Source organism: Equus caballus, chromosome 1 (genome assembly GCF_041296265.1).
Source record: "Equus caballus isolate H_3958 breed thoroughbred chromosome 1, TB-T2T, whole genome shotgun sequence".
NCBI classification, from domain to species: Eukaryota; Metazoa; Chordata; class Mammalia; order Perissodactyla; family Equidae; genus Equus; species Equus caballus.
In genome coordinates, this window is record NC_091684.1 from 185,958,455 (window position 1) to 185,978,451 (window position 19,997).

At 35.2% G+C, this 19,997-nt stretch overlaps 1 protein-coding gene across 15 annotated transcripts in view; it reads right to left on the reverse strand.

The window, feature by feature from the left end:
• The window catches only part of RALGAPA1 (Ral GTPase activating protein catalytic subunit alpha 1), a 225,642-nt gene that overhangs the window by 53,330 nt on the left and 152,315 nt on the right, over positions 1-19,997 (reverse strand). For 14 of the 15 annotated variants that reach the window (XR_011428619.1, XM_023624084.2, XM_070242197.1 and 11 more), the window contains one exon: positions 3,418-3,541. Coding sequence is in view for 13 of the 15 variants with exons in the window: in XM_023624084.2 (XP_023479852.1) it covers positions 3,418-3,541 (124 nt within the window). In the remaining 2 variants the exon portion in view is untranslated. Of the gene's footprint in view, positions 1-3,417; positions 3,542-7,052; positions 7,112-19,997 lie in introns of all 15 variants that reach the window. The other variant, XR_011428633.1, reaches the window with a different exon arrangement.

Consider the following 19,997-nt stretch of genomic DNA (forward strand, 5'->3'; position numbering starts at 1 on the left):
TAGTGTTTCTATAGTGGCTGCACCAATTTACATTCCCACCAGCAGAGTGAGAGCTCCTGTTTCTCTACATCTTCCCCAACATTTATTTCTTGTCTCTTAAATAATAGCCATTCTGATGACTATGAGGTGATATCTCATTGTAGTTTCGACTTGTATTCCTTAATAATTGGTGATGCTGAACATCTCTTCACGTGCCTGTTGGCCATCTGTATATTTTCCTTGGAAAATGTCTGTTCATATCCTTTACCTATTTTTTGATTGGGTTGTTCATTTTTTTGTTTTTTGAAATGTATGAGTTCTTTATATATTTTGGAGATTAATCCATTATCGAACATGATTTGCAAATATCTTCTCCCAGTTGGTGGATGGTCTTTTTGTTTTGTTGATGGTTTTCTTTGCTGTGCAGAAACTTTTTAGTTTGATGTAGTCCCATTTATTTATTTTGTCTTTTGTTTCCCTTGTGTGAGGAGACAATGATATTCAAAAATATAATGCTAAGATCAATGTCAAGGAGCATACTGCCCATGTTTTCTTCTAGGAGTTTTATGGTTTCAGGTCTTAAATTCACATCTTTAATCTACTTTGAGTTAATTTTTGTGTATGGGGTAATACAGTGGTCCAGTTTCATTCTTTTGCATGTGGCTGTCCAGTTTTCCCAACACCATTTATTAAAGAGACTTTCTTTTCTCCATTGTATGTTCTTGGCTCCTTTGTTGAAAATTAGCTGTCCATAGGTGTGTGGGTTTATCTCTGGGCTCTCAATTCTGTTCCATGGATCTGTGTTGTCTATTTTTCTGCCAGTAACATGCTGTTTTGATTACTATAGCTTTGTGGTATATATTGAAATAGGGAGTGTGAAACCTCCAGGTTTGTTCTTTTTTCTTAGGATTGCTTTGGCTATTCGGGGTCTTTTGTTGTTTCATATAAATTTTAGAATTCTTTGTTCTATTTCTGTGAAAAATGTTGTTGGGATTCTGATTGAGATTGCATTGAATCTGTAGATTGCCTTAGGTAATATGGACATTTTAACTATGTTAATTCTTCCAATCCATAAGCATGGAATATCTTTCCATTTCTTTATATCTTCTCTGATTTCTTTCAATAATGTCTTATAGTTTTGACTGGACGGGTCTTTCACCTCCTTGGTTAAATTTATTCCTGTGTATTTTATTCTGTTTGTTGTGATTGTAAATGGGACTGTATTCCTGATTTCTTTTTTGGGCTAGTTCATCGTTCATGTATAGAAATGGGACTGATTTTTGCATACTGATTTTGTACCCGGCAACTTTACTGTATTCATTAATTATTTCTAACAGTTCTTTGGAGGATTCTTTAGGGTTTTCTATATACAGAATCTCATTGTGGTTTTTATTTCCATTCCCCTGATAGAAAATGATGTTGCGTATCTTTCCATGTGCTTATTGGTCATTTGTAATATCATCTTTGGAGAAATGTTTATTCAGGTCCTTTGGCCATTTTTTAATTGGGCTGTTTTCTAATTACTGATTCATATGAGTTCTTTGTATATCTTAGATCAAGTCCTTTATCACACATATGATTTGCAATTATTTTCTCCAATTCTATGGGTTGTCTTTTCACCTTGTTGATGGTATCCTTTGAACTACAAAAGTTGAAATTTTGATGAAGTTCAATTTATTTACCTTTTCCTTTGTTGCTCACGTTTTTAGTGTCATATCTAAGAATCCCTTTTATTTGTCAATCATACCTCAATAAAGCTGGGAGAAAAGAAAGAAGAATCTTTTGCCAAATCCAAGGTCATGAAGATTTACCTCTATACTGTCTTCTAAGAGTTTTACAGTTTTAGCTCTTACATTTAGGTCTTTGATCCATTTTGAGTTAATTTTTATTATATAGTGTGTATATAGTGTGAGGTAAGAGTCCAACTTCATTCTTTTGCATGTGCTTATCCAGTTGTTCTAGCACCATTTGTTGAAAAGACTATTCTTTCTCCATTGGATGGTCTTGGCATCCTGTCAAAAATCAGTTGACTTCAGATTTGTGGGTGTATTTCAGGAATCTCAATTCCATTCCATTCATTAATATGTCTATCCTTGGTGCAAGTACCGCACTGTTTGATTAGCATTGACTTGTACTAAGTTTTGAAATTTGGAAGTGTGAGTACTCCTAATTTGTTCATTTCAAAATGTCCTTGGCTTTTACTAATACTTTCTGTTTGGTTTGTTTTTTTAACAGAAAATCTACTTATAACGTTTCTTATATTTTCCAAAGCACTTTCACACACATAGTCTCAACTGAACTTCACATGATATCTGTTTGGTATAATAGTATACTAACTTCCACAAATATGCAGACAGCTCCAGAGAGCTCCAGTAACTCACTGAAGGTGAGACAGCAGGTTAGATCAGCCATAAAAACAAACTGAATGATAAAGGCTTACGTGTTTGACACTGTGCAAGGCATCGAGATTTAAAAGGAAAAGTCAGTGAGATGAAAGTGACCACCCTCTAGGAGATTACGGTCTTGTGAAGTGGTCTTTAACAACTTTGCTTGTGTACTCTCTACAAGAATTTTGTGAAACTATGTATTAAATTGACAAGTATAATGAAAATTTTAATCATAAGTTTAAACTCTTGTAAAAGATATAATTTCCAGTGTACCATAAGTCTTATATATATATATACTTTAAGTACATTTCATCAAAACCTTAAAGCTACAGATTTGGCTGACAGAATATATATAAAATGTCTGCTATTAATTTAATGACAAATCAATCAACTACATCAAAGTCACTTTCTATTAGAACATGTCTGAAACTTCATTTTTCAATTTAAATAAACATATTAATACAAATCTCTATGACAAGTATCTTACTTCTGAGTTATAATTCTAAGATAGACAGATATGGTACAGGAACCTTGACATGAGTTGGTTGCCAGGATGACATAAAGTGCAGCATCTTTCAAACTTTCTGATACAAAGTTGAAGAATAGAAAAGGAGAGGCACGAGACTGCAGAAGGGTTCTTCGGCATTAATTTTAGTAAAGTTGAGGATCTAGAAACTAATCTCCTTAAAACTAACCATGCTGACGTGCCTCCTAGAAAGCCTTGGTGTAGCCCTAGGGATATTCATATCTTAGTCTGAAGACCACTAGTCTAGTGATTACAGCTGTGAGGAAAATCCAGCGCTTCTAAACCTATGAGTTTAGTATTTTCTGACAACTTATTGTCTCAGAAAATAGTCAACAATTCTCCTTTCAAAGTCCCAACTGCTGTGTCTTTGTAGACGAGATGTAAGGCAAAAACAATAAGAAACCCATTGTTAAGTTGTTGAGTCTCCTAAAATAATGCTTCTAAAATAAACTTGGGGGAAAAAACCAGAAATCACTGCTTCCAAACCGAAATAAAATGGTATTTGGTATAATTTAAAAACAATACCTCCCAACCAAGACCAGCTACAAAATCCTCATACGCTTGACTTCCTCCTGTATTGGTAAGAATGGAATGTTTGTCTTCTTGTCCTTCAGCAACATAAAATACTGCAATCTTGTGTGTCTCTCGGCTGTAAAACAAGAGATTACACCATCCATTTGGTCATTAATTTATACATTCATTCATCCAATAATAAGTTCTATGTACAAAGTACGTGGCAATAAAAAGATGAAAATGAACTAAATCTAATGTAATTATAAATAAAAAATTATGAAAGTTACAAAATTGCCATTACAACACAAGAAAGGCATGATTACTTCTGCCTGGAGAAACTTAAAAGGAGAAGGTAATATTGAATTGAGTAAAGGTAAGGAAAATGTGACAAATGAAGAAGAGAAAGTATCAGAGAGACATGCAGGTGTGAATGCATGAAGCATGTGAAGAGCTGCCTGGTGTGCAATATGGCTGAATCTCAGAGTTAAAGGGATTGTGTTTTAGAAATAAAACTAAGTAGGAATATAGAGATGAATGAGAAATTATCCATTTCTTGAAAGTACTTATACACAATAAGAAATGTGTACACAAAATTATAAAACTGAATGGAGTAACTGATGAGTTCTTAGACACTTTATTTTTAAGTCTCCCTAAAATTAAAAATGTTCATAAAGGCAAATTTCTTATATGAAATCTGGCTTTCCAAGCTAACTAGGGCACACTATATTTGGTCTAGGTTGATTTAATAAAGCATGGGCTAACAAATTTTATGACTAGAAGTAATGTTTTCACCCTATTCTATGTAGCAATGTTTTCACTACCATACTATGTTTGAATTAAAAAACAAACAAACTACATCCAAAAACAACAACAACAAGTAAATAACGGAAGTTACTTTAAAAGATTAGTCAGACAACAATAATCTCTGGCACAACTTGAGGAAGTTGTCAAGTCATGGTTGTGGGTTTCAATATGAGCAACTTAAAATCAGGAATAAAGATGTTTTACCCGTGGGGCTGGCCCTGTGGCTGAGTGGTTAAGTTCACGTGCTCCACTTTGGTGGCCCAGGGTTTCACCAGTTCGGATCCTGGGTGCAGACCTAGCACTGCTCATCAAGCCATGCTGAGGCGGCATCCCACTTAGCAGAGCCAGAAGGACCTCAACTAGAATATACAACTATGTACTGTGGGGCTTTGGTGGACGGTGGGGGGGGGAGAAGAAAGGAGAAAGAAGACTGGGAAGAAGAAAGAAGAGTGGCAATGGATCTTAGCTCAGGTGCCAATCTTTAAAAAAAAAAAAAGATGTTTTAGTTGTTTTCACTAATGGCAATATTTCACCTTAGGTGGTGAACACTTATGCAAACTTTTGGTGTATTTGATGTGTCATTAGGATAATTTAGTGTAAGCAGTAAAATATACTTTGGTGGGAGAAGGGAATTCCAGAATTCAGAAGAAGTATCTTGGGAGACTCTCTCCCAAGCAAAATAGCAATTTAACTGTGAAAATGAATTAAAAAACCCAACGACATCTGAAGTCTCTGGATATTGTCCTAAGGGCATACAGCAAATGGACAAACACTCATTCAAAAAAACCTACCAAGTCTGGTAAGAAAGAGTGTTTGACATTTGAGACATGACTTGCTCCCATACCCCATCTCTTCACCTCCACGTTACAGAAGCTTTGGCCTGCGCATTCTACTCAGGCCCAGACGGGGGTTCCCTCTTCCCATCCAGTTCCCAATCTGGGAATGTGGTTTCACCCTGGGAGAGACAGGCTGCTGGCTGTGTATCTCATCCACACCAGTCCCATGTTGCAGAAGCTCTATTCCAGGCAGCTGTGGCTGAGAGAACCAGGTCTCCCTTACCTCATGCAGCTCCCTCTCTTACAGGAGAAGCTCTAGGTGCAGAAGGCTGAGTGTGTCTCAATCTTCCCCACCTGGCTTAATAGTAGGGTGGAGGTTTGAGAGGAGGAGCAAGCTAAGAAGATGAGAAACTGCCAATCTTTCCCCAAATGCCTACTTGCAGATTGAGGGTGTTGCTCCAGGAAAAGTTGGTCCCTGATCCCATCTCAAGTATAATGATAGAGAGGTTCTGCCCCGGGTGAAAGGCAGGTCATAATGATGAAGAACTCAGCAGTAGCTCTGCTAGAGGGGAAGGATGTTATTTTGGGACAAAGCTTGGAGAACTCCATGCCTAAGAGTGTTGTCAAAAACAAAGAAGATCTTGGTGGAAAGCAATTAAGAGAAGCTAGCAGTTCCATGACATAAGCAAAACAGCATAGCAGCCAGAAGTTTTAATAGAGAGAACCAGGAAGAGATAGCCAAGAAGAGTCCTCCTGGGTGCACGGTGAATCCTAGGGATCAAAAAGCCTGTGCACATGCACTACTCTGCATCCACACAGGAGCAATCAGAGTCAAGACGTAGGACAGACATGAAAGCACTCCCCAACCCACACAGACCTATCAACACAAGGTAAAGCTTCACTGGTGTTGAACAATACTCTACTTGAACTCAGGGTCAAATCCTAGGAAGCTAAGACTTAACAATATTCAGTCATCCTGGTAGTCTGGAAGACTGTGCATGCCTAAGGCTGTATGCTCTTTGGAACAATCAGAAAGCAACTCCAAGCTACTAATCTCTGGGTGAACAAGAGGAAAACAACATCAACACTCTGAATGTGACAGCAGCCTCCAAGTCACACACATATCCACAGTAAACAATAAAAATCTAATGGTGAAGTGGGCTAAAGCACAAACTTTCATCAATAAATACATAGACTATGTCAACCCAGGGGAGACCCCTTGGTAGCCAGGCTAAAAGATAAAAAACATTAAAAAACATTTCAGCAGGGAGATGAGAAGCTGCACACTGTGGGAAAGTAAGACTTTTCAGGCTTAATTCAGCTAAGTCACTAGAAAATAAACAAATGACCAAGCAAACAACAACAATCACCAAATACACTTTTGATTCAAAGACACAAAGTTGAAAATAAATGAAATGGGAAGAAATACCATGCAAACAGTCACCAAGAAAGCTGGAGTGACTATATACTATCAGACTTCAAAATAAAAAATGTTAGTGGAAATAAAGAGACATTTCATGTTAAAAAGTCAACCTAACAAGATATAAAAATTAAAAACATGTATGTGACCAACAACAGAACTTCAAAATACATGAAGCAAAACCAGACAGAAGTGAAGGCAGAAACAGACATTTCTAAACTCATAGCTGGTGACTTCAATACCACACTTTCAATAACGGACAGAACAACTGAGAGATCATCAACAAAGATAACAGCAGACTTGAATAACAGTATAAACCAACTAGACCTAACAGACATCTATAGAACACTCTACCCAACAGTAGCAGAAAACACATTCTTCTCAAGCACACGTGGAACATTGTTCAGGAGAAACCATAAGATAGGTCATAAAACAACCCTCAATAAATTTGAAAGAACTGGAATCACGCAAAGTATATTTTCTAACCACAACAGAATTAGAAATAAAAAAAAGTAGAAAATATGGGAAATGTACATTTATGCGCAAATGAAACAATGTGCTACTAAATAACTGATGGGTCAAAGAATAAATCTCAAGGGAAATTAGAAAATACTTAAGAGATGAAGGAAAATGAAAATATAACATACCAAAACTGATGGCATGCAGGTAAAGCAGTGCTCAATGGGAAATTTATGGATGTAAATGCCTATATTAAAAAAGAGGAAAAAATCTCACATCAATAACCAAAGCTTCCACCTTAAAAAACTATAAAAAGAAGAGCAACTGACCTCAAAGCAAGCAGAAAGAAGGAAATGATAAACACTAGAGTGGAAATAAATGAAATGGAGAGAATAGAAAAACAACAGAGACAAATCAGTGAACCCTAAAATTGGTTCTTTGAGATGATAAACAAAATTAACAACCTATAGCTAGACTGAGCAAGGAAAAAAAGAGAAGACTCAAATTACTAAAATCAGGAATGAAAAAAGAAGCATCACTATATACCTTACAGAAATAAAAAGGATTATAAGGGAATACTATGAACAATCGTATGCCAACGAGTTAGATAAATTCAATTAAATGGAAAAATTTCTAGAAAGACACAAATTACTAAAACCAACTCAAGAGGAAAAAGAATAACTGAATAGATCAATAACAAGCAAAGAGACTGAACTAGTAATGTGATTTTAAAGGAAAAAGTAAAACTACTACTTGCAGATAAGATGATTTTGTATATAGAAAATCCTAAGGAATCTACTAAAAAGCTATCAGAGCTAATAAATGAGTTCAGCAAGGGTTCAGGATACAGTATCAACAAACAAAAATCAATTGTATTTTGGGGCTGGCCCCATGGCATAGTGGTTAAGTTCAGCATGCTCTGCTTTGGTGGCCCAGGTTTGCCAGTTCAGATCCCAGGCGCAGACCTACAACATTTGTCAGCCATGCTGTGGTGGTGACCCACATCCAAAATAGAGGAAGACTGGTACAGGTGTTAGCTCAGGGCTAATCTTCCTCAAGAAAAAAAAAAAAAAGAGGAAGATTGGCAATGGTTGTTAGCTCAGGGTGAATCTTCCTCAGGAAAAAAAAATCAATTGGATTTCTATACACTATCAATGAAAATTAAGAAAACGTTTCCTTTTATAATAGCATCAAAAATGATAAAATACTTAGGTATATACATATATAACAAAGGTACAAAACTTATACTCTGAAAACTATAAAACACTGTCCAAAGCAATTAAAGATCTTAAAAATAAATCACACATTCATGGACTGAAATACTTAACATTGTTAAGATAATAATACCTGCCAAATTGATCTACAAAGTTAATGCAAACCCTATAAAAATCCCAGCTGTCTCTTTTACAGAAATTAACAAACTGATCCTAAAATTTACAGGAAAATGCAAAAGGTCCAGGATAGCCAAAACAATCTTGAAAAAGAAGAATAAAGTTGGAGGACTCATAATTTCCAATTTTAAAACTTGTTACAAAGCCATAGCAATCAATGTACTGCAGAACTGCCATAAAAATAGACATACAGATCTATATGAAACAGAATCTTGAGTCTAGAAATCAGCTCTTATATCTACCATCAATTGCTTTTTGACAATGGTATCAGGACAATTCAATGGGGAAAAGAATAGTCTTTTCAACAAATGGTGCTGGGGCAACTGGATATCTACATGCAGAAGAATGAAGTTGGGTTGTTATCTTACACCATACACAAAAATTAAATCAAAATGGATCATAGATCTAAATATAAGGTCTAAAACTATAAAAGTCTTATAAAAAAGTTTATGAAACTATACAACATCCATGTAAAAAACTATACATGAATGTTCATAGCAGCATTATTCATAATAGTGAAAAAGTGAAACCAACCCAAATGTCCATCAACTGATGAATGGATAAACAAAATGTAAGATATTCATACAAGGGAATATTATCCAGCAATAAAAAGAAATGAAGTACTGACACATGCTGCAATAGAGATGAATTTTAGAAACACTGTGCCAAGAAGCCTGTCACAAAAACCACATACTGTTTGATTCTTTTTATATGAAATGTCCAGAATAGGCAAATCTATAGAAACGGAAAGTACAGGCATACCTTGTATTACTGCCTTTCACAGATATTGCAGTTTTTACAAGACCCTCTACCAGCAAAAAACATTACGACTTGCTGAAAGCTCAGAATATAGTCAGCATTTTTTTTAGCAATAAAGTATTTTTAAATTAAGGTATGCACATTTTCTTTAGACATAATGCTATTGCACACTTCACAGACTACAGTATAATGTAAACATAACTTTCATAAGCACTGGGAAACCAAAAAATTTATACGACTTCCTTTTTTGCAACATTCACTTCATTGCAGTGGTCTGGAACCGAATGCATGATATCTCTGAGATATGCCTGTAGATTAGTTTTGTCTAGAGCCGGGGAGTAGGGGATGGTGTTTGGGGGTAATGCGGAGTTGGCTGGTAATGGGGTTTCTTTTTGAAGGGACTAAAATATTCTAAAATTAGATTGTCATGATAGTTGCATAACCCTGTGAATATACTAAACACATGTACACTTTAAATGAGTGAACTGTACAGTATATGAACTACAGCTCAATAAAGTTGTTAAGAATTTAACTTGGAAGCATGATCTACTATGTGTAAATTCTGATCCTGGCAGAAAAGGAACTTCTCAGTGTTCTCATCTTTCTAGATAAAAGGCTATCAATTAGAACTCATAAATCACAATTTATGAAATTGGGAAGAGATGGATGGAAATGTTCACCTAATACTATATAAATCTAAAAGTGGAGAGAAATATATGTGTCATATAGGAAAAAATAGAACACAAATCTTTAAAATGCAAAAGTAAAAAAGAAATCACCTTTATATTATCTGTGCCCTTCCTAGAATTTGTGAAAGCAGAGTTCAGTTGCTCTTTTATGTCAAATTTTAATCTCTTTTTTTTGGAAGACTGGCCCTGAGCTAACATCCATGCCTATCATCCTCTACTTTATATGTGGGACGCCTGCCACAGCATGGCTTGACACGTGATGCATAGGTCCACACCTGGGATCTGAACTGGTGAACCCCAGGCTACTGAAGTGGAGCGCGTGAACTTAACTGCTACACCACCGAGCTGGCCCCAAATTTTAATCTTTTGATAGTGAATAATGAGGCAAAAGTATCAGAAAAAAAAGAAATTAGTGAACTTGCAACCACAAATATTCCATAAGAATATGCGCAGTACTGGCAAAATATTACGAGTTTACTGTTGGAAAATTCAAAGTAAAATCTAAGTTATAAGCACCTAGTTATAAGCTACAATGTAAGCACTTCTGAATCCCTGTATATACACTGCAATAGAAATAAGAAAACAAATCATTTTGAGATTTGAAAATAAAACCTCTGGCCGTTCAACCATGAGGAATAGGAATTAGTTAATCTAGCCAAAGAAAATAAAGGATCTATAAATGGTCTACGGAGACAAGACTATAAACAAAGTACCTGTTCATTTTTTTTCCTTCAGAGTCCTCCAGAGAAGTAATCAGGTTTGTTTCCAGGTTTCTTGGCTTAAGAAGCTCAAACTTTGCCTTACTGTCATGTAGTTAGAATGAATTTTTATTTGAATCCATAGTATTGGAAAAAGAAAGGAAACTATGCTGTTTCCTTTATTTAATTCTTTTAAAAAAAGCAAACAAATAAATGTCACGCATTTATTTGGTGTAGAGCATAAAAGAAAAAAATCTATGCTGTCTCAAGCAAGTCTCAAGGTATAAATGAGAATGGAAGTAGTTTGGCAGGCTGAACAAGAGGAAAGGATAAGGTAATGTAAAGGAACCATGAATAGCCAAGACTCACGGATATGGCCTGAGTTCTAGACTAAAAAGTCTGATTAGGCACTGGGAAGTCACTAAGGAATACAATAAAAATTTTACTTTAGAAAAATTATTCTGGTGGTGAGGACTGTCTAGATGGAGAAGCATAAGGAGATGAGAGCCTACAGACTACAGGCATACCTCGTTTTACTGCACCTTGCTTTACTGCACTTTGCAGATAATGAGTTTTTTACAAATTGAAGGTTTGTGGCAACCCTGTATTAAGCAAGTTTGTTGGCGCCATTTTTCTAGTAGCATTTGCTCACTTCATGTCTCTGTGTCATATTTTGGTGATTCTCTCAATATTTCAAACTTTTTCATTATTATTATATCTGTTACGGTGGTCTATGATCACTGATCTTTGACGTTACTATTGTAATTGTTTTGGGGTGCCAAGAACTGAACCCACGTAAGATGGTGAACCTAATCGATAAATGTGTGTGTTTTGACTGCTCCACCGAGCAGCCATTCCCATCTCTCTCCCTCTCCTTAGGCCTCCCTATTCCCCAAGATACAACAATGTTGAAATTAGGCCAATTAATAACCCTACATTGGCCTTGAAGTGTTCAAGTGGAAGGAAGAATCACATGTCTCTCACTTTAAATTAAAAGCTAGAAATGATTCAGCTTAGTGAGGAAGGACCGTCAAAAGGAAAGACAGCCCGAAAGCTAGGCCTCTTGGGCCAAATAGTTAGCCAAGTTGTGAATGCAAAGGAAAAGTTTTTGAAGGCTATTAAAAGTGCTACTCCAGTGAACACATGAATAATAAGAAAGCGAGACACCCTTATGGCTGATATGAGAAAATCATAGTGGTTTGGATAGAAGATCAAACAGCCACAACATTCCATTAAGCCTAATCCAGAGCAAGGCCCTAACTCTCTTCAATTCTATTAAGGCTGAGAGATATGAAGGAGCTGAAGAAGAGAAGTCCAAAGCTAATAGAAGTTGATTCATAGAGTTTAAGGAAAGAAGTCACCTCCATAACATAAAAGTACAAGATGAAGCAGCAAGCACTGATGTAGAAGCTGCAGCAAGTTATCCAGAAGATCTAGCTAAGATAATTCATGTAGGCAGCTACACTAAACAACAGATTTTCCATGTAGATGAAACAGCCTTCTACTGGAAGAAGATGCCATCTAGGACTTTCAGAGCTAAAGAGGAGAAGTCAATACCTGGCTTGAAAGCTTCTTGTTAGGGGCTAATGCAGCACTGGGGAAACCAATGCTCAGGTGAAATTCCAAAAATCCTAGGGCCCTTACAAATTATGCTAAATCTTCTCTGCCTATGTGCTATAAACAGAACAACAAAGCCTGGATGACAGCACATCTGTTTACAATATGGTTTATGACTATTTTAAGCCCACTATTGAGACCTACTGCTCAGAAAAAAAGATTCCTTTCAAAATATTACTGCTCATTGACATTGCACCTGGTCACCCAAGAGCTCTGATAGAGATATACAATGAGATTAATGTTGTTTTCATGCCTGCTGACACCATATTCATTCTGCAGCCCACGGATTAAGGAGTAATTTAGACTTTCAAGTCTTATACATTTCATAAGACTACTGTTGCTATAGATAATGAGTGATTCCTCTGATGGATCTGGGCAAAAAAACTGAAAAATTTCTGGAAAGCATTCACCATTCTAGATACCATTAAGAATATTCGTGATTCATGGGAAGAAGTCAAAATGTCAACATTAACAGGAGTCTGGAAAAGAGTTGATTCCCACCCTCAAGGATGACTTCGAGGGGTTCAAAACTTCAGTGGAGAATGTAACTGCAGATGTGATGGAAACAACAAGAGAACCAGAATCAGAGGTGGAGCCTGAAGATGTGACTGAACTGCTGCCATCTCACGATAAAACTTTAATGGATAAGGAGTTGCTTCTCATGAATGAGCATAAAAAGTGGTTTCTTAAGATGGAATCTACTCCGTGTGAAAATGCTACGAAGATTGTTGAAATGACAACAAAGGACTTAGAATCCTTTAGTTAATATTTAGTTAATATTAGTTATTATTTAGTTAATTTAGTTATAATTTAGTCAATATTTAGTTAATAATTAGTTAATAAAGCAGTGGCAGTGTTTGAGAGGATTGAATTTAATTATGAAAGAAGTTCTACTATGGGTAAAGTGCTACCAAATAGCACTGAATGCTATATAGAAATCAGTCATTTATGAAAGGAAGAGTCAATTGATGAGGCAAACTTTGTTGTCTTGTCTTAAGAAACTGCCACAGCCACCCCAACCTTCAGCATCCACCACTCTGATCAGTCAGCAGCCATCAACATGGAGGCAAGATCTTCTGCCAGCAAATAGATTATGACTCACTAAAGGCTCAGATGATAGTTAGCATCTTTGAGCAATAAAGTATTTTTAAATTAAGACAGGTACATTATTTTTTTAGATATGATGCTATTGTCACTTAATAGACTATAGTATAGTGTAAACATTTATGTGCACCGGGAAACCAAAAAATTTGTGTGACTAGATTTAGTGCACTATTTGCTTTATTGCAGTGGTCTAGAACTGAATATGCAATATCTCCAAAGTATGCCTGTACTTAGGGAGTTGATATAACTCTCTTAGCAAGAAGTACTAAGAACATGAATCAAGGGGTAGGCAGCAGGAAGAGCAAAGAAGAGACAGAGGTGAGAGACAGTAAAAAGAAAGAACTGACATAATGATTATGAAAATCTAAGGGCAAGGGAAAGGAAATGGTCAAGTCTGGGTAACTGTGAAATGGTAATTCTAAACATTGGGAAAAGCAGGAGAATCTGATTTGAGAAAGAAATGGTGACCTAGAAATGGTAGTAAGGAGGCAGATAAAAATGTGTAATAGGCAGCTACAAAGTCATGACTTTGAGAGAGAGGAGTCATGAGAATTAAGAGATAGGAGTACATGGACAGAAAAGAATAGAGTTGAGAAGATATGAGAGATATCCCAATGAGAGGGCTAGCTATGTTGGGGGCTAGGAGGCAGATAAGCCAGTGAGGACAAACTTGGAATAATTACAGAATTAGGAGTTGAACAAAGTAATTTTAGTGTTACAGAAGCAAGAGGAGAAGAACATTTTAAAGAGAGAATAGAGAAAGTATTAAATTTTTAGGGGGTATAATAGGGGATTTTTAGGGCAGTGAAATATTCTGTACGATGTTGTAATGGTGGATACATGTCATTACACATTTGTCAAAAGTCATACAACACAGAACACACAGAGTAAACTCTGATGAAAACTATGGACATCAGTTAATAATACATCAATATTACTTCATCAATTTTAACAAATGTACTACACTGATACAAGATATAAATAATAAAAGAAACTATGTGTAGGGGGAAAGGGGATATGTGAGAACTCTCTGTACTTTGCAATTAATTATTTTGTAAACCTAAAACTGCTGTAATTAAAATATGCTTATTAATTAAATTTAACTAATTAGATAAATTAAAGAGGCTGGTGAAAATTGAGAAAACTTTAGACTATCCTTCAGAAGGGTAGTTTCAGTAGAGTAGCAGAGGTCTGAGAACACATGGTGAGCAAGACAGCAAAAGAGATATGAGCCCTGCCCTCAAGGACTTGACCATTTAGTACCAAAGATAAATTATTATGGGGAAGAGTTACAATATGAGAACTTACAGAGTACTCAGAGAATTGTTATAATCATCTTGGAAAGAAGTAAGAAGAATATCTAAGAAATAATAATAATGAAGTGTGACAAATGCTATGAGAGGAAAGTGTTAGAGGAGTCTGAGAGAGCATATAAAAGGAGACTGAAACATAGATTGGGGGGGAAGGTAAAGGGTTAGAGGTAGTTTAGGGAAAGCCTTTTCAGAAAAAGTGATGTTTAAGCTGAGACTAAGAGGATAGACAGGAGCTTTACTTGGAAAAATTTTATAGTCTAAGACTATTTCATTGTAAAATAATAAACAATAAGACTAAGACAGGTAACATTCAATTCTAGAAGACAAAGAATAATATAAAGATGATAAACAAGAAAGAAATAATAAAAAAAATTAATGAGTTAGAAAACACAACATAACAGCATAAAATAAATGAGAAACTGTTTCTTCGAAAAGATTAAGTAGATTATTTGCATTAAGGAAAAACAAAGCCCACTCTAACAGTGGTGCACAATTCACTTAAAACTCTAATTTAAAAGTTAAAAAGTAAACATTTAAAAAAAAACCATAACTATAATTTGTTACTAGATACATAATATAAAAAAATGTAAACTGTAACATCAATAACCTAAAACGTGCAAGAGAAAAAAGTAAAACCATAAAGTTTCTGCATGCTATCAAAGTTAAGTTGTTATGAGCTTAAAATAGGATGTTATAAATATATTTTATGTAAGCTTCATGGTAACCACAAAAGTAAAACCTACAGTAGATACACAAAAGATTATGATGAAGGAGTCAAAGCATACTCCTAAAAAAAGCCCATCAAATCACAAATGACGACAGCAAGAGAGGAAGCAAGGAATAAAGGATGTACAAAACAGTCAGAAAACAATTAACAAAATGGCATTAATAAGTCCTTACCTACCCATAATTACTTTAAATGTAAGTAGATTAAATTCTCCAATCAAAAGACAACAGAATGGCTGAATGAATAAAAATTAAGGTCTAAATGATCTTGCTGCCTACAAGAGACACACTTTAGTTTTAAAGACACAGAGAAAATGAGAATGAAGAAATGCACAAAGATATTTCAAGCAAATGGTAAACAAAAGAAAGCAAGGGTAGCTATACTTATATCAGACAAAATAGACTTTGAGTAAAAAAACAGTCAAAAGACTTAACAGACATATACAGAACATTCCACACAAAAGCATCAGAATACACATTCTTCTCAAGTGCAGATAGAATATTCTCAAAAATAGACCACACGTTGGAAAACAAAACAAGTCTCAATAAATTTAAGAAGACTGAAATTATATCAAGTATTTTTTCTGACCACAATGGTATGAAACTAGAAATCAACTTACAAGAAGAAAGCTGAAAAGTCACAAATATGTGAACACTAAACAACATGCTAATGAACCAACTACTGAATCAATGAAGAAATAAAAGAAGAAATCAAAAATTGGTGGAGACAAAGGTGAAGACATGACATATCGACATCTATAGAATGCAGCAAAAGTGGTACTAAGAGGGAAGGTTAGCAATACAGGCCTACGTCAGGAAACAACAAAAATCTCAAATAATCTAACATTACACCTAAAGAAACTAGAAAAAGAAGAACAAATGAAGCCCAAAGTGAGTAGCAGGAAGGAAATTAAAAAATCAGAGTGGAAATGAAAGAAACAGAGACCAAAAAGATAATAGAAAAGAGCAATGAAACTAAAAGCTGTTTCTTTGAAAAGATAAAAATTGACAAACCTTTAGTTAGAGTCACTAAGAAAAAAACAGAGAAGGCTCAAATAAATAAAATCAGAAACTAAAGAGGAGAAATTACAACAGATACCACAGAAGTATAAAAGATTATAATAGAATACTATGAGAAGCTATACATGAACAAATTGAATAACCCAGAAGAAACAGATAAATTCTTAGAATCACACAACCTTCCAAAACTGAATCAAGAAGAAATAGAGAATCTGAATGGACCAATCACTAGTAAGAGGACTGAAAAAGTAACAAAAAAATCTTCCAAAAAACAAAAGTTCAGGACCAGATGGCCTCTCTGGTGAATTCTATCAAACATTCAAAGAAAATATAATACCTATCCTTCTCAAACTTTTTCAAAAAATTGAAGAGGAGAGGATGCTTCCTAACTCATTTATGAGGCCAACATTACCCTGACACCAAAACCAGAAGGACAGCATAAAAAAAGAAAATTACAGGCCAATATCACTGAAGAACATAGATGCAAAAATCCTCAACAAAATATTAGCAAATCCAACACAGTAATACATTAAAGATTTTATTTTTACTTTTTCTCCCCAAAGCCCCCCGGTACATAGCTGTGTATATTTTAGTTGTGAGTCCTTCTAGTTGCGGTACATGCAACGCCACCTCAGCATGGCCTGATGAGCGGTACCATGTCCATGCCCAGGACTTGAACGGGTGAAACCCTGGGCTGCCGAAGCAGAGTGTGCGAACTTAACTACTCGGCCACAGGGCCAGCCCCACAATAATACATTAAAAGGATCATTATGATGAAGTGGGATTTATTCCAGAGATGCAAGGATGTTCAACATCCACAAATCAATCAATCAATGATACACCACATTAACAAAATGAAGAATAAAAAACATATGATAATCTCAATAGATGCAAAAAAAGCATTGGACAAGATTCAACATCCAATTATGATGAAAACTCTCAATAAAATAGGTAGAGAATAAACGGGTACGTAATAAAGGCCATCTCCAACAAACCCACAGCTAACATCATACTCAACAGTATAAAACTGAAAGCTATCACTCTAAGAACAAGAACAAAACAAGGATGCCCACTCTCCCCATTTTGATTCAATATAGTATTGGAAGTTCTATCCAGAGCAATTAGGCAAGAAAAAGAAATAAAAGGTATCAAATTGGAAAGGAAGAAGTAAAACTGTCACTATTAGCAGACGACATGACTTTATATAGAGAAAACCATAAAGAATCCACCAAAAAACTATTAGAAATAATAATGAATACAGTAAAGTTGCAGGGTACAAAATCAACATACAAAAATCAGTCCCATTTCTATACACTAACAAGGAACTAGAAGAAAGAGAAATCAAGAATACAATCTCATTTAAAATCATAGTAAAATGAATAAAGTATCTAGGAAAAAATTTAACTGAGGAGCTGAAAGACCTGTATACTGATAACTATAAGACAGTGTTAAAAGAAATCAAAGAAGACACAAAGAAATGGAAAGATATTCCATACTTATGCACTGGAAGAATTAACATAGTTAAAATGTCCATATTACCTAAAGTGATCTACAAATTCAATGCAATCCCTATCAAAATCCCAATGATGTTTTTCATGGAAATAGAACAAAGAATTCTAAACTGTATATTAAACAACAAAAGACCCTCAATAACCAAAGTAATTCTGAGAAAAAGAACAAAGCTGGAGCTATCACAATCTCTGACTTCAAAACATACTACAAAGCTATAGCAACCAAAACAGCATGGTACTGGTGGAAAACCAGACAACATAGATCAATGGAACAGGATAGAGAGCCCAGAGATAAACCCACACATCTATGGACAGCTTATTTTCAACAAAGGAGCCAAGAACACACAACGGAGAAAGGAAAGTCTCTTTGATAAATGGCGTTGGGAAAACTGGATGAGCCACATGCAAAAGAATGAAAGTAGAACACAATCTTAAACCATAAACAAAAATTATCTCCAAATAGATGCAAGTTGTGAATGTAAGACTGAAACTACAAAACTCCAAGAAGAAAACATAGGCAGTATGCTCTTTGACAGCAGTCTTAGTAATATCTTTTTGGATATGTGTCTTCAGGCAAGCGAAATAAAAGACAAAATAAAAAAATGGGATGACATCAAACTATAAAGCTTCTACACAGCAAAGGAAACCAACAACAAAATGAAAAGACAACTTACTGATTTGGAGAAGATATTTGCAGATCATATATCCAACAAGCGGTTAATATCCAAAATATATAAAAAACTTTTACAACTCAACAACAAAAATATAAACCACCATAGTAAAAAATGGGTAGAGGCTCTGAACATTTTCCAAAGAAGATATACGATGGCCAACAGGCAAATGAAAAGATGTTCAACATCACTAATTATCAGAGAAATGCAAATCAAACCACAATGAGATGTCACCTCATGCCCATCAGAACGGCTGTTATTAAAGAGACAAAAAATAACAACTGTTGGAGAGGACGTGGAGAAAACGGAACTGATGTACACTGCTTCTGGGATGTAAACTGGAGCAGCCGCTATGGAAAACAGTATGGGGATTCCTCAAAAAATTAAAACTAGAACTATCATATGATTCAGCTGTTACACTTCTGGGTATTTATCCAAAGAACATAAAAACACTAATTTGAAAAGATATATGCACCCCTATGTTCAATGCAGCATTATTTACAATAACCAAGACTGGGAAACAACCTATGTCCATCAACGGATGAATGGATAAAGAAGATGTGATATATATATATATGTATACAATGGAGTACTACTCAGCCATTAAAAAAAGACAAAATCACGCACTTTGTGACAACATGGATGGACCTTGAGGGTATGGAGACAAGCAAAATTAAGTCAGACAGAGAAAGACAAATACTGTATTTCATTCATTCATATGTGGAAGATAAACCACAAAAACCACATAGATAGAGAACAGACTGGCAGTTATCAGATGGGAAGAGGTATGGGGTGGGGGAAGTGAAAGGAGTAAAGGGGTACAATTGTACAGTGACAGACGGAAACTAGACTTTTGGTGGTAAACATGATGTAGTGTATACAGAAGTTTACCTGAATTTTATTTAAAGTTTTAAACCAATGTTACCTCAATTAAAAAAACTTAGTGCTCAGTAAAATTTCCAATCAATAAATTGTTACACCCTCAAGGAAAAAAAAAGGTTAAAAGAGATAAAGATAGTCATTATATAATGATAAAGGGGTCAATTCATTAACATACAGCATTGGTAAATATTTATGCACCTGACAACAGAGGACTTAAATGTATAAGGAAAATACTAACAAGGAAAGGCAATAAACAGCAATACAGTAATAACTGGAGACTTTAATATCCCACTCTCAACAAGGGATAGATCATCCAGACAGAGCATCAATAAGGAAACAGTGGATTTGGACAAGACTACAGACCAAATTAACCTAACAGACATATACAGAACATTTTGTCCAACAGAAGCAGAATATACATTCTTCTCAAGTGCACACGAAAGATTTTCTAGGATAGGTCATGTGTTAGAATACAAAACAAGTCTCAAAGGATTCAAGAAGACAGAAATTAAATTAAGTATCTCTTCCAACCACAATGGTATTAAACTAGAATCAATAAACAGGAGGAAAGCTGGAAAATTCACAAATACATGGAAATTCAACAACACACTCCTGAACAACCAATGGATCAAAGAAGAAATCAAAAGAGAAATAAAAAAATTTATTGAGACAAACAAAAATGGAAATACAACACACCAAAACTTAGGGAATGTCACAAAAGCAGTTCCAAGAGGGAAGTTTACAGCGATAAA